The 13,340-nt window shown below is 42.4% G+C and overlaps 1 protein-coding gene across 1 annotated transcript; it reads left to right on the top strand.

Annotated features, from left to right (window-relative positions):
- Positions 1-2,213: 2,213 nt before the first annotated feature.
- LOC311251331 (uncharacterized protein) lies at positions 2,214-11,778 on the top strand (the record flags this gene model as incomplete). The annotated part of the gene is made up of 11 exons (XM_084343709.1): positions 2,214-2,291; positions 3,457-3,607; positions 3,761-3,847; positions 3,943-4,055; positions 4,148-4,446; positions 4,533-7,780; positions 8,173-8,542; positions 9,413-9,700; positions 9,812-9,828; positions 9,911-10,049; positions 11,678-11,778. Exons 6-11 carry the CDS (start codon positions 5,735-5,737, stop codon positions 11,776-11,778), a joined length of 2,961 nt encoding a protein of 986 aa, XP_084199835.1. The 5' UTR covers positions 2,214-2,291; positions 3,457-3,607; positions 3,761-3,847; positions 3,943-4,055; positions 4,148-4,446; positions 4,533-5,734.
- Positions 11,779-13,340: the final 1,562 nt, after the last annotated feature.

Here is a 13,340-nt window from a genome sequence, read left to right as displayed (position 1 = left end):
TATATATATATATATATATATGTGATTAAGTTCATCTTTAATATACTAAAATTAAACATACCAATTATGCAATAATTAAAGTTGTACTTTATTGTACTTATTAGAAGTGTACTTCATTGTAAGTCTAATGTAAATTGTTCTAAAGTATACTTTTAAAAAGTATACTTTATTTCAATGCACTTATAGTAGTAGATTAGTATTCTTATTATAAGTGTACTTATTTTTGAGTCATTTGTAATATACGGTTAATATACTTTATTAAAGTACACTTAATTTGCACTTCTTTGGAAGTGAACTTAAGTAAACTTATTAAAAGTGTACTTCACTGTAAGTCTATTGTAAATTGTTCTAAAGTATACTTTTACAAAGTATACTTTATTTCAAAGCACTTATAGTAGTAGATTAGTATTCTTATTAAAAGTGTACTTATTTTTGAGTCATTTGTAATATACAGTTAATATACTTTATTAAAGTGCACTTAATTTGCACTTCTTTGGAAGTGAACTTAGGTATACTTATTAAATGTGTACTTTATTGTAAGTCTGTTGTAAATTGTTCCAAAGTATACTTTTACAAAGTATATTTTATTTCAAAGCAATTATAGTTGTAGATTAGTTTTCTCATTAAAAGTGTACTTATTTTTGAGTCATTTATAATATATGGTTAATATACTTTATTAAAGTGCACTTAATTTGCACTTCTTTGGAAGTGAACTTAAGTACACTTATTAAAAGTGTACTTCACTGTAAGTCTGTTTTAAATTGTTCTAAAATATACTTTTACAAAGTATACTTTATTTCAAAGCACTCATAGTAGTAGATTATTATTTTTATTAAAAGCTTACTTGTTTGTAATATATAGTTAGTATACTTTATTAAAGTGCCCTTAAATTTAACATCATTGGAAGTAAACTTAGGCACACTTATTAAAAATGTACTTTAATAGATAACTGGGAATGAAATGAAAACAAACAAACTAGCACATACATGCAATATGTAGAAAGTGTATTGCTAAGTAATTACTCCTTTTATAAGTACTACACTAAATTACCACTGTTAGAACTATTTAATATACATTTTATGAAGAAGTACGGCTTAAAACAAACTCAACTTCATTTGCACTTTTTTAAGTGTACCTAAATTCATTTCCAATTAAAGGATAACTACCGTTTTTTACAACCTGGACCTTTTTTCTAGCAAAAGATATGGTCATTTACTCACCCAGAAAACTTTGGTGTCATTTGGCGTCGTTCGGACGAAATTAGATCCAGTGTAGCGCCGATATATCCATATAATGCGAGTAACAGGGCAGCGACACACAGCCTCTATATAACGCATTATCTGCCACGAAACTAGTTAATTTCACTAATATTTTGTTACGATATGCTAGCGCTATTCCCCTCTGAGTCCGGGCTCGTCCGTTATCAACATCCGGGGTCAAACTAGCAGTAGCAGCTACAGGTAAACAAGCCGGGCTGTCGCAGGTGCGCGCGCAGCTCAGAGACGACATCTTCCAGGTCAGAGGTCGTAGCTCAACCTACAGACCCCGGATGTTGACAATAGACGAGCCCGGACTCAGAGGGGAATAGCGGTAGCATATCGTAACAAAATATTGGTGAAATGAACTAGTTTCGTGGCAGATAATGTGTTATATAGAGGCTGTGTGTCGCTGCCCCGTTACTCGCATTATATGGATATATCGGCGCTACACTGGATCTAATTTCGTCCGAACGACGCCAAATGACACCAAAGTTATCTGGGTGAGTAAATGACCATATCTTTTGCTAGAAAAAAGGTCCAGGTTGTAAAAAACGGTAGTTATCCTTTAAGTGAAACTAAAGTGCACTTTAATAAAGCATACTAACTGTGTATTACAAAAGACTTGAAATCAGTATGCTTTTATTATGAATACTAATATACTACTATAAGTACTTTGAAATAAAATATACTTAGTAAAACCATATTTTAAAACAGACTTACATTAATGCACAAATACTTGATTGTCAGAAAGATATAAGTTTATTTAGCCTATGGAAAAAACACATTGTTACAGTACATTATAGTCAATCTGAGCAGGGATTTTTTTCAAATATTGTTTGGAAAGCAAGGCGCCTAATTCAAATAGCAACGTTTGCATCTTTGCCGTCCAATCCGCGCATTGCGCTCAGCTCCGCCTCCTTGAGCTCCACCATTCACGGCGCTTCTTTCTGGTCACGTTGCTGTTGAATGACATTGACCCGCTAAAGTCTCCGTCGCGAAGCGAAGCAAGCCCAAGCCTACTTCTGATTCACAGTAAGTACATTCAGTGTTTTTATTTTCTGATCGAATGGTCATACATTTTATACTTCCATTCGTCACACCGGCTAATTCTATGATTTCGTTGGCGAGTCATGACGTGATTCAGCAACTTCAGTCATCATAGCTAGCCAGATAACCAACGTTAACGTTAGCTAACGTCAGTCTTACAGCTACTGTAAGTTAACCTATTATTACTGCTCTTGGTAGCGGCAGCGTTACGCCTGTGTGTATGTGCTTCAGTAGCACAGTGTAATATTACATGATGAAGAGGAGCATTGCGTGTGTGTGTAGAGTCTCTCTGTGTGTGTGTGTGCGTGTGTGTGTGTAGAGTCTGTGTAGTGGAGGGAGCAGCAGGTGAGGTTGGAGCAGACATTAGCGGAGCAGTGAAAGAGGTTAGCCTTGCATGTGCAGTTCAGTATGTGGCCAAATAAACGCACAAGCTTCTCCAGACCACGTAACGTCTCTCCTATTGTTTTACCAACTGCTGTCTGGCAGCAAAGTGAAGTGAAGGGTGTTAGCCCTGAAGCTAACCGGCTTCAGCGCAGGAGGAAAACGGACTCCCCTGCGCTCTCACGTCTGGTCCGGACCATAGGTCAGCACGTGTTTACCTGTTGACATTCAGTGTTAAGTTGTTTTGCTTAGTACACTTGTACAGTCTACTGGTTTAGCCTACATGTTAACCGGTCGTCTAGCTGCTTAGTTTATGATTTCGATTTAAACTACTTCCAAGAAATAACGGACCTTATCAGCCAACCTGAAGCTTATGTATGAAAGCTGTTCATGTCTGCAGATACAGTATAGTCATGTCAGTACAGTATCTGAATGCAAAAACGACAAGATAACGTGACCTCTATTGATCCTACACCAGTAACTTGTAATAGCAGCTCAAGAGTCAAAAGTAGAGGAAAAGATTGATTAATTGATAAATAAAATCAAAATAAATAAATGTATACATGATAAACGCATCTCACTGACCACAGTTGGATAATTGCACAGAAGTGAGCACATCTTTGTAATATAAAGATAAAATGCTATGTAGCATTAATAAAAAAATATAGCCTGTAAATATGGTAATTGCACAGAGATTGGAATTTCACAGGACCTACACACTTCACATTTATAGCTGTAACCACTGTTATTATTTCCATGTTGTCTTCAGATGAGCACTAAACCAAAGAGCCACAAAGCAATGGGAGTAGGGGAGGTGGATGGTGAGACTGAGGACATTCGCCAGCTCTGGGGTTTGGCCTGCTGGAGGAGGCAACAGACCAGCCCCGAGGCAGCGCAAATGGCACGATCTCTCCCAGAAGGTAAAGTACAGCAAAATATCCACCTATTACTCATGACCATGCATATCACTAGATGAGAAATAGTAATTCTGATGGTGCAGATTGTATTAATCTGAACATGGACTGTACACTGAGTGTCTCACTCCAGGCTGAATACAATTCTGATTGTTTCAGATTGAGAAATGCCCCATGCAGGCCCGTGGACAGACCACCCTCTTTAGAGGGTTCATGGCCTCTAGTTGTGGATTTCACACTGTTAAGGTGAGCTTTAGAAAAATTGCATCTCGCATGTCTGTTTACATTGCTGTTATGCTGTTGCTGTTACAGCACATGTCATAATGCTGTTGTTTTAGCAGCCTGCCACTCAGTCTCCTGCTGATGTCCAGCCTGTGGTCTCAGTCTCAGCCCTTGATGCAACTGATAATGCAGCCCAGCAGTCTTTCCTGCGCCCCCTCCAAGTTTAGCTATGGTGAATACTGTTGCGGTAGTTAATGTCTTGTATGAATTGTTTGTATGCGTTGCATCATAAAATTAACTCATCATTATTGTTTCTCTTTCCAGTTCACTAAATCACGATTTGGTGGAGCACAGTTGGCCTCAGTAAAGCCGAATTTAGTGGCTAGAAGGACTCCCAGACCTTCTCCTTCTCCTCTGTCCCCTGTGAAGACCCCAAGCCCAAATTCATCCTCTGTGAGGCCCCGCTGCCCTGCTCCATCCTTTGTGAGGACCCCCTCTACGGCCTCTGTGAGGATTCCCAGCCCCGCTCCATCCTTTATGAGCCATCCTGCCTGCTGTTCGGGAGTAACTACTGTTGCAACATACACTACCCAGTGGGACAACGCTCAACAGTTCCTCCAAAGGTACAGTTTCTTTCTTGTTACATTATTTAATAACACAAGACATTTGTCACGGCCCTGCTGGCCTTTTAACTTGTCTTCTCTTGCAGAGGTGCTGCTGCCCTGGCTCAGATGACAAGGCTGATCAGGTGCACCTGGGCGGTGCTTCCAGAGGCTTTAAAACCCAGTCCCCAGCATGGCTCTTGCTCTCTCTCTCTCTCCTCCTTCCCTGCAGATGCACATTTGGTTTTTGTTCCTTGGTTTTGCATCCAACATGACACACACACACACACACTCACCCACATTGACACCACTGACAATACAGACTAGCACACCTCATCCATTTGGTTTGTTGCAATATTAAAACTTTTGTTAATAAATTATTTTATTTATTGGCATTTTTGTCACTCCGTGGTTGCTGTTGTCACTGCTTTGAGCTAGGTTGTGACAAAATGGGGGCTCGTCCGGGATTTGTTTAAATTTGGTTTGGAGTTTATTGTTTGCGCACTTTAATTCATCCGGTCTGCCAGTTTGGATTGTTTTTGCAGGTTGGTACGCTGCTTGGCACTCTGATTTCTTTGTGTGGGTTGGCTCGTTGGGAGGTGTGTTTGTGGGTTTGGATGTGATGGTCTGTGGATTGGCTGCGGAGAGGAGTGTATGGGCGTGCGTAATACCTGGTTGGAGCGCGTTTGGCGCGCGCAGCTCCTGTCATCCTTTGTCTCTCTTAGCGGGGGGTTTGGATTGTTTGTTGGGATAACAGTGTGATGACAGAGGAGAGTTCTGTGCCTGTTTGTCTGGCGGGTCCGGTAAGTTGGTTTGCAGCTGTGCGCAATTTGTAGTTTTGGTCTCTTTTTTGTTTTGCTGGTTTTTTCCTTTGCGTTGGGAGAGGCAGACACACTTTGTTGCCAGCGTTTTGGACGCTGGCAGGTTAGAGGACAGGTGGGTTTCCGTGTCACCTACGTTTGGTTTGAGGATTTCCCTTGTAGGCTGTAGCGGCGTTCCCCTTTGGGTCCGTCGGTCCGGGTCTGGTAGTGTTGCGGAGAAAGTGGCTGAAGCATTGCTTGGGAGCACGTCCTTGGTTTCGGGTGAGTGTTCGTAGATCGCTCTCCCGTGCCAACGGTTTGTAGTGCGTAAATACCCACCGCAAGTACCCGCACGAAGACTAGGGGTGAGTTAGTTAGTTTTGTTTTAGGTAGATAGCGGGAAATCTTCAGGCTCCGGTGCGCACGGGACGCTGACCCGCGTAGTCCTCGACCTATCTGGTTTGTTTGGTTTGAGTGAGAATTTGTTTTTTGTTTTTTTTTGCTTGAAAATGGGAGACATTGAGGCTTTTATCGCCTCTCCCTCTCGGGATTTTTTGGACTCGTGCACCAAGGACCAGCTGGCTCTTATAGCGGAGTATTATTCTGTAGTGGTGCAAGGCGACAAGCGGGTGAAGGACAACATTAAATCAGCTGTCATCTCTGCGTTGTCTGCGCTGGGAGTGTTTGGGGAGGAGAAGGTAGATTCTCCTCTGCTGCTTTCTGAGGTGCCGTCCCAGCTGCCTGGGCTTACTTTTGAACAACAGAAAGAGCTCATGAGGATGCAGCTGGAACATGACAGAGCTAAGCAAGAGTTAGAGGTAAAGAAGCAGCTGGAACTGGAGCGCATCCGACAGCAGTCGGAAAAGGCCAAGCTGGACTTGGAGGAGTGCAGGTTGTCCATGATCCAGCAGGGCGTTTTGTCTGCTGACGGTCGTGGTCAGGCCGGGTCATCTGGTGAGCGTCCCCTTGATATAAGCAACTTGCGGTGGGTGCTGCCGTTCAATGAACGGGACCCAGATTCTTTTTTTGGGTTGTTTGAGCGTGTGGCAGATGCTCGGGGCTGGTCTGACTCAGACTGTGCTCTGATGCTTCAGTGTGTGCTGTCGGGGAAAGCGCAGGTGGCTTATTCGTCGTTGAGCAAGGGTGACAGCAGGTCTTATTGTAAAATCAAAACTGCAGTGCTCACGGCGTATGAGTTAGTCCCCGAGGCCTATAGACAACGTTTCAGATCTTGGGAGAGAAAAAATGGTCAAACGTATGTGGAATTTGCTAGGGATTTGGACATCCATTTTAAACGTTGGCTGGCGGCGCAGAAGATTCATACCTTTGACGAGTTGTGTGAATTGATGGTATTAGAGCAGTTCAGGAATACATTGCCTGGTAAGTTGGCTACTTACATCACTGAGCGAAAGGTCTCTGCTGTTTCGGCTGCGGCTGCGGCAGCTGATGAGTTTGTGTTGATTCACAAAGATGAGTTTGGAGACCGCTGTGGTGCGCGTTATGAGAGCGCACGGCGGAACCATGGCACGGTGGCTTCCTCGGAGCAGGTGCGGCCAGGGAGGCTGGCGCCTAGAGGTGGTGTTGGACGTGGTATTTTGGATCAGGGCGATAGGTGCAATTACTGTCGTGAGGTGGGCCACTGGAAGTCGGAGTGTCCCGCGTTACGAGGTAAAAGCAGGTCAGGGAAGGCTTATGTGAAGCCGGCGGCAGCTGTTGCGCCGGTGACACCGGTTGCTGTGCCGGAGCATGGGATGCCTTCTGCTGTTGTGGATGAGGCTGAGGTTTGGGCTGCTTATGCCCCGTTCATCCGCGATGGTTTTGTTTCACTCGTGGGGAGTGACGTTAAAGTCCCTATAAAAATCCTGAGAGATACGGCGGCCTATGACTCGTACATGGTGGATTCGGTGTTGCCGTTGTCATCAGACAGTAACACTGGTGATGTGATTCTGAGTCGGGGAATAGGGCTGACTGTTTTGCCGATCCCTCTGCATAAGGTGGTTCTGAGCTGCGAGCTGGTGCAGGGTGAATTTGCTGTCGGGGTGCGTCCAGCATTGCCCATGGTGGGGATCCACCTGATTTTGGGCAACGGTCTGGCTGGCGGCCGGGTCTGGGCTGACGCTTCTCCATCCCCCGTGGTCGCGCCCTGTCCAGTTAGCAAGGTTAATTGTGAGAGCTCCGGTGGCTCACCAGAGGTCCTGTCGACTTGCGCCGTTACGCGTGCCATGGCTAAGGCTGACGCAGCGTCTGGCGAAGCTGATGCTGGTGTCTTGGATGTCCCGGCTCTGTCGGAGCTTCCATTGGCGGTGTCACCTGAGGAGTTGCAAGAGGAGCAGAAGTTAGATCAGTCTCTCAATGGATTGTTTGAGCAAGTACTGTCGGCTGCTGAGGTGCGCAGTACAGCCAGTGGTTATTTCTTACAAGATGGCTTGTTGTTTAGGCAGTGGATTGCTCATTCTGGTGTGGCGGTGGGAGACGCTGTGTTTCAGTTGGTGGTGCTGGCGAAGTTTCGTCCTCTGGTTCTCAAAGTGGCCCATGATGACACCGGACACTTTGGGGTGAGGAAGACATATTTGAATATCCTGAGACATTTCTTTTGGCCGCGCGTAAAACGTGATGTGGCCGCCTATATCAAAACTTGTCATGTCTAACCGGAAAACCGAATCAGAAAATAAAGCCTGCTCCGCTACAACCTATTCTGGCTGTTAGTGAACCATTTCAACATCTCATCATTGATTGTGTGGGTCCTTTGCCCTTAGCTAAATCGGGATGCAAATACTTACTGACTGTGATGTGCCAGACAACTCGGTATCCGGCTGCGTATCCTTTGAGGTCGATCACTGCAAAGTCAGTTGTTAAAGCTCTGACACAATTTATTTCAGTGTTTGGCATCCCCAAGGTTATTCAGTCAGACCAAGGTTCCAACTTTTCCTCCCATGTGTTTGGTCAGGTGTTAAAGATTTTGCGCATACAACACAATCAGTCTTCAGCTTACCATGCGCAAAGTCAGGGGGCCTTAGAGAGGTTTCACCAGACGCTGAAGTCTCTCCTGCGGGCGTATTGTACGGAGCTGGGTGGAGACTGGGAGGGGGGTCTTCCCTGGTTGCTGCTGGCTGCAAGAGAGGCAGTTCAAGAGAGTACCGGTTTTAGTCCAAATGAACTGGTTTTCGGACACACTGTGCGGGGTCCTCTGGCGGCCCTGAAGGGTGGCTGGGTGGAGGCTGAACCACCTAAAAACCTTATTAATTTTGTTAATGGCTTCAGACACCGTTTGTTTGTGGCGGGTTGTTTGGCCAGAGAGAAATTGAGTTCTGCGCAAAGTAGGATGAAACGTGTTTATGATAGGCGATCAGAACATCGAGAATTTGCTCCAGGGGATCAAGTTTTGGCTCTCATGCCACTGGTGGGTTCTCCTTTTCAGGCTAAATATGCGGGTCCCTTCACGGTCTCCGAAAAAGTTTCAGACCTTAACTATTTGATTAAAACGCCTGGTCGTCGGAAATCGCAACAATTGTGCCATGTGAATCTTTTGAAGCCTTACTATCTTCCTGACACTGAGAGTGCGGATATGAGTGGTGTGCGTCCGGCTCTAGCAGTGAGCTCTGTGGCTGTTGCGCATGAAGGCGATGGCGTGCCGGAGCCTGACGAGAGTGTGTTATGTGGACGATTGAAAAATTCTGAGTCTCTGTGTGTGTTGGACGAATCATTGTCACATTTGTCAGAGGATAAACGATGCGAGCTTGTGAACCTGATTAAAAAATATCCTGAACTGTTTGGTGATACGCCATCATGGGTGGAGCATGATATCTGTGTAGAAGATGCGCAACCAATTAAGCAACGCTTTTATCGCATGTCCCCTGAAAAGGCCAAGTTTTTGGATTTGGAAATTGGTTACATGTTGAAGAATAACATTGCTGTGCCATCATCTGCTAGCTGGGCTTCTCCATGCATTCTAGTGCCAAAACCCGATAAGACCTTCCGCTTTTGCACTGATTTTAGAAAGCTGAATGCAGTCACTAAATCAGATTCGTTCCCCCTACCACGGATGGACGATTGCATTGATCAGGTTGGGTCGGCACGGTTTGTTAGTAAATTCGATCTGCTCAAGGGTTACTGGCAGGTGCCTTTGTCGGAGCGGGCCCAGGAGATTTCCTCTTTTGTGACACCATCAGGCCTGTTCTCTTACACAGTGATGCCCTTCGGGTTGCGAAATGCGCAAGCAACCTTCCAGCGCCTGATGAACCGGGTGGTGTCAGGGCTGGAGGGATGCTCGGTTTATCTTGATGATGTAGTCGTGTATAGTGATACTTGGCACTCCCACCTTCAGCGTGTTCGGGCGCTTTTTGATAGACTCGCGGATGCGCATCTTACTATTAACTTGGCTAAGTGCGAGTTTGCCAGAGCGACGGTCACTTACCTGGGTCGGGTGGTTGGCCAGGGTTGTGTCGCTCCAGTTCAGGCCAAGGTTCAGGCAGTCGGTCAGTATCCTCAACCCACAACTAAAAAAGAGCTTCAACGCTTTTTGGGTCTGGTGGGGTACTATAGGAGTTTCTGTAGAAACTTTTCGACTGTGGTGTTTCCTCTTACAGAGCTCCTGAAGGCCAAGGCGAAGTTTGTATGGTCCTCTGATTGTCAACATGCTTTTGATGGTGTTAAATCGCTTTTGTGTTCTGCCCCTGTTCTGGCAGCTACCACGTTTTGGTCAGCCGTTCATGCTGCAGGTAGACGCCAGTCAGGTTGGAGCAGGTGCCGTTTTGCTGCAGGAGGATGCCCAGGGAGTGGTGAGGCCAGTCAGTTTCTTTTCCAGAAAGTTCAACCGGTATCAGAGTAATTACTCTGTTATTGAGAAGGAGGCTTTGGCATTAATTTGGGCACTCCAGCACTTTGAGGTGTATGTTGGGTCCGGTGGGACCTCTCTGGTTGGTTTGGTTGTGACAGGGGGTCTGCGGTCTCCTTTGGGACACCGACTTTATGGGGGGGGGTGTCACGGCCCTGCTGGCCTTTTAACTTGTCTTCTCTTGCAGAGGTGCTGCTGCCCTGGCTCAGATGACAAGGCTGATCAGGTGCACCTGGGCGGTGCTTCCAGAGGCTTTAAAACCCAGTCCCCAGCATGGCTCTTGCTCTCTCTCTCTCTCCTCCTTCCCTGCAGATGCACATTTGGTTTTTGTTCCTTGGTTTTGCATCCAACATGACACACACACACACACACTCACCCACATTGACACCACTGACAATACAGACTAGCACACCTCATCCATTTGGTTTGTTGCAATATTAAAACTTTTGTTAATAAATTATTTTATTTATTGGCATTTTTGTCACTCCGTGGTTGCTGTTGTCACTGCTTTGAGCTAGGTTGTGACACATTTGATATCACTCTTCAGTTGTATATTAATATATGTATATTTTCTTTTCATAAAGGAGTTTCTTCTCTATAAATCCTGAGATTTATAACAATTTTATACATTATGCTTTGTTGGCATGCAAATTATATACGCACAGGGAGTTCATTCAAGACCCAGATTTTATTTGACTACCTGTTTATTTGACTACTTGTTAGGTTCTGTTGTGTAGATGACCATCGGTGGTTTGATAAATAATCATCAGTAATGTACCATTATGGTCGCAGATTCAAGCCCTGTATATGGTTTGCATGTTCCATGTTTTATCTGTGTCATGCAATGTGGAGCTTGCACTGGTCTTTGTCCTGGTGTTCACAGTCTTGACTCAATCCCTCAAACACTTTGTCTTGTCACGATACACTCTGGTCTTGACTCTCGGTAGCCGTCAAAACAATACTTGCCAAAAATGGACTGAATGGTTGTTGCTGCAATTATGGGTGATTCTTGTTCTTTAATATTGTAGCTTTTAATGTCCGATTGGCCACTGACAAGAATCCCATGATTGCAAAACACAAGCTAATGATGTCACCAAAAAACCTGACCTAAAGGCAGGTCAGATGAGCTCCACACTGTCTGCATAAATAATGTTCATTTTCTAATTTCCTATGAATTATTACCAATCAATAACAAAAAATTGATGAATAAAAGAAATAAACAAATGATCAATTAAAATTACAATCCTACACAACTATCAATTCAATTTTAAAGCCTTTTAAGTATATTTTTAACATACTGGTGGTCTTATATAATTGTACTGCAAGTGTATTTCAAATCAGGTGGTGGGTGTACTTGTGCAGGTGTACTTTAGTACACTTAAAGTTTGTAAAAAGTTGTTCCAATTTAACATACTATTTACACTTAAAGTGTACTTAAGTAGTACTCAAGTAGTACTTAATGACTACTTGAGCACACTTAATTATACATAAAGGTGACAAAAAAGCATACAGTATACTAAATGTGTACTTAGTACAGGCTGTAAAAGTATAATTCAGGTATAGTATTTTTTCACCTAATATGAAATCAAGTATTAATTCCTGCTCAATTTTTCCACAGACGCTGTGAGGGAGAAATTCCCAAATACGGAGGTCAGTGAGGTCCGAGCCATGCTCCGAAGGAAGTACAATAATGAGGGCTATGCCAAGGTTAATCTGTGATCGTTTTTCCAGTAAATTTACTGCATTTTTTGTTTTATTTTGTTACAAACTGTTATGTTCGTGCAGCATTGTTTAATTGCCTGGATACCTTGGTTGAGAGGTTTTGTGTTTTAATATAAATAAATTTGATTTTGTTTTTTCAATAATTTGAAGTGGATTTCTTTCATAGAACTGAGTAGCACTCTTTTAGTGTACTAGTGGTACCAGAAATTAAGTAGATCGAAGTGCACGTGGTGACATTAAGTATACTTCTGTACCACTAACACAGTGTACTATACAGTACTAATACCTGCGACACCTATTGCACTTCAAATACACTTCTAAACCATACATCATAGTATAATAATATTATACTTGAAGTACATACCTTTTTGATGCTTAAATTGTGATATTACTTCACTATAAATGCATTCTTATTAACATAATAGTACATTTTAAAAGTAATATAAATATATTTATAATATATATATATATATATGTATTAAAATGTTACGATGAAGAGAAACTGTTTGAAAATGTAACATTAAGATGTTGTTAAAGATGTACTTAAATGTACTTTATTATGCACATTTTCCCTGTAATGCCGTGCATGTTAAAAATAAACTTTTTTTCTACCTCAAGTATGTTCTAATTATTTTTTATGTTTACTTAAAAGTAATTTGAAATTCAAATTAATTATAAAAAAATATATACTTTCTGTGTACTGTTGAAGTGTACTTTAATGAAATACATCTAGTATACTTTCTGCACACATAATTAGTGTACTCACAGTATATTATTTTCGATGTGCTAACAATGTACTTAGTATACTAATGATATATCATGAGTGCTACTTTAGACATACTAAAGTACAACTTAGTGTACTTATCTGTACTATTTTGAGACACCATTAAGATGAACTATAATATACTTAAGTACAACTTTTTAATTTTTGTAAATATATTTAAAATGCAATGGCAACACATTATGATTAAATTAGAAATACATTTCCAGTATATTCTAAATTTATTAATAGTAATCTGAAAAGTGGATTAAAGTATACTTTAAATCGAACTAAAGAACATTATAAATAAGTACAGTATTAGTAGAGAAAAGTGTACTTAAGTATATTTAAGTTGATCTTAATGGTGTCTCAAAATAGTACAGTCAAGTATACTAAGTTGTATTTTAGTATATCTTAAGTAGCAATAATGAAATATCATTAGTATACTAAGTACGTTTTTAGTACTCGAAAATAACACACTTTGAGTACAATAATTTTGTGCTTATGAAGTACACTAAGTGTGCTTAAATTTAGTATGTTAAAGTATACTTTTTTTTGCCTGGGGATCCCCTTTTCTTTCGGTACCTTCCTGCTATTCAGGTACTTTTTGCATTTTTGGATAATCTTGGTGGGGTAGTCCTGGTCAAACTGAATTTTCTCGTCCCCCACCTGTATCCCCCTCATCTGCCACTTTTGATCTCAATAATTTCTTGTCTCACCTCACTTTTAAATCTGTCTTTGACTGTTATCAGCTCGTTAAGGAGTTCCTTATTAAGGTCTCATATCGTTGCTGATGCTA

The sequence above is a fragment of the Pagrus pagrus genome, assembly GCF_965226575.1.
Source record: "Pagrus pagrus genome assembly, chromosome: 22".
NCBI lineage: Eukaryota > Metazoa > Chordata > Actinopteri > Spariformes > Sparidae > Pagrus > Pagrus pagrus.
The sequence above is the reverse complement of the archived record's forward strand: the minus strand, read 5'-3'. Positions and strand labels throughout refer to the sequence as shown.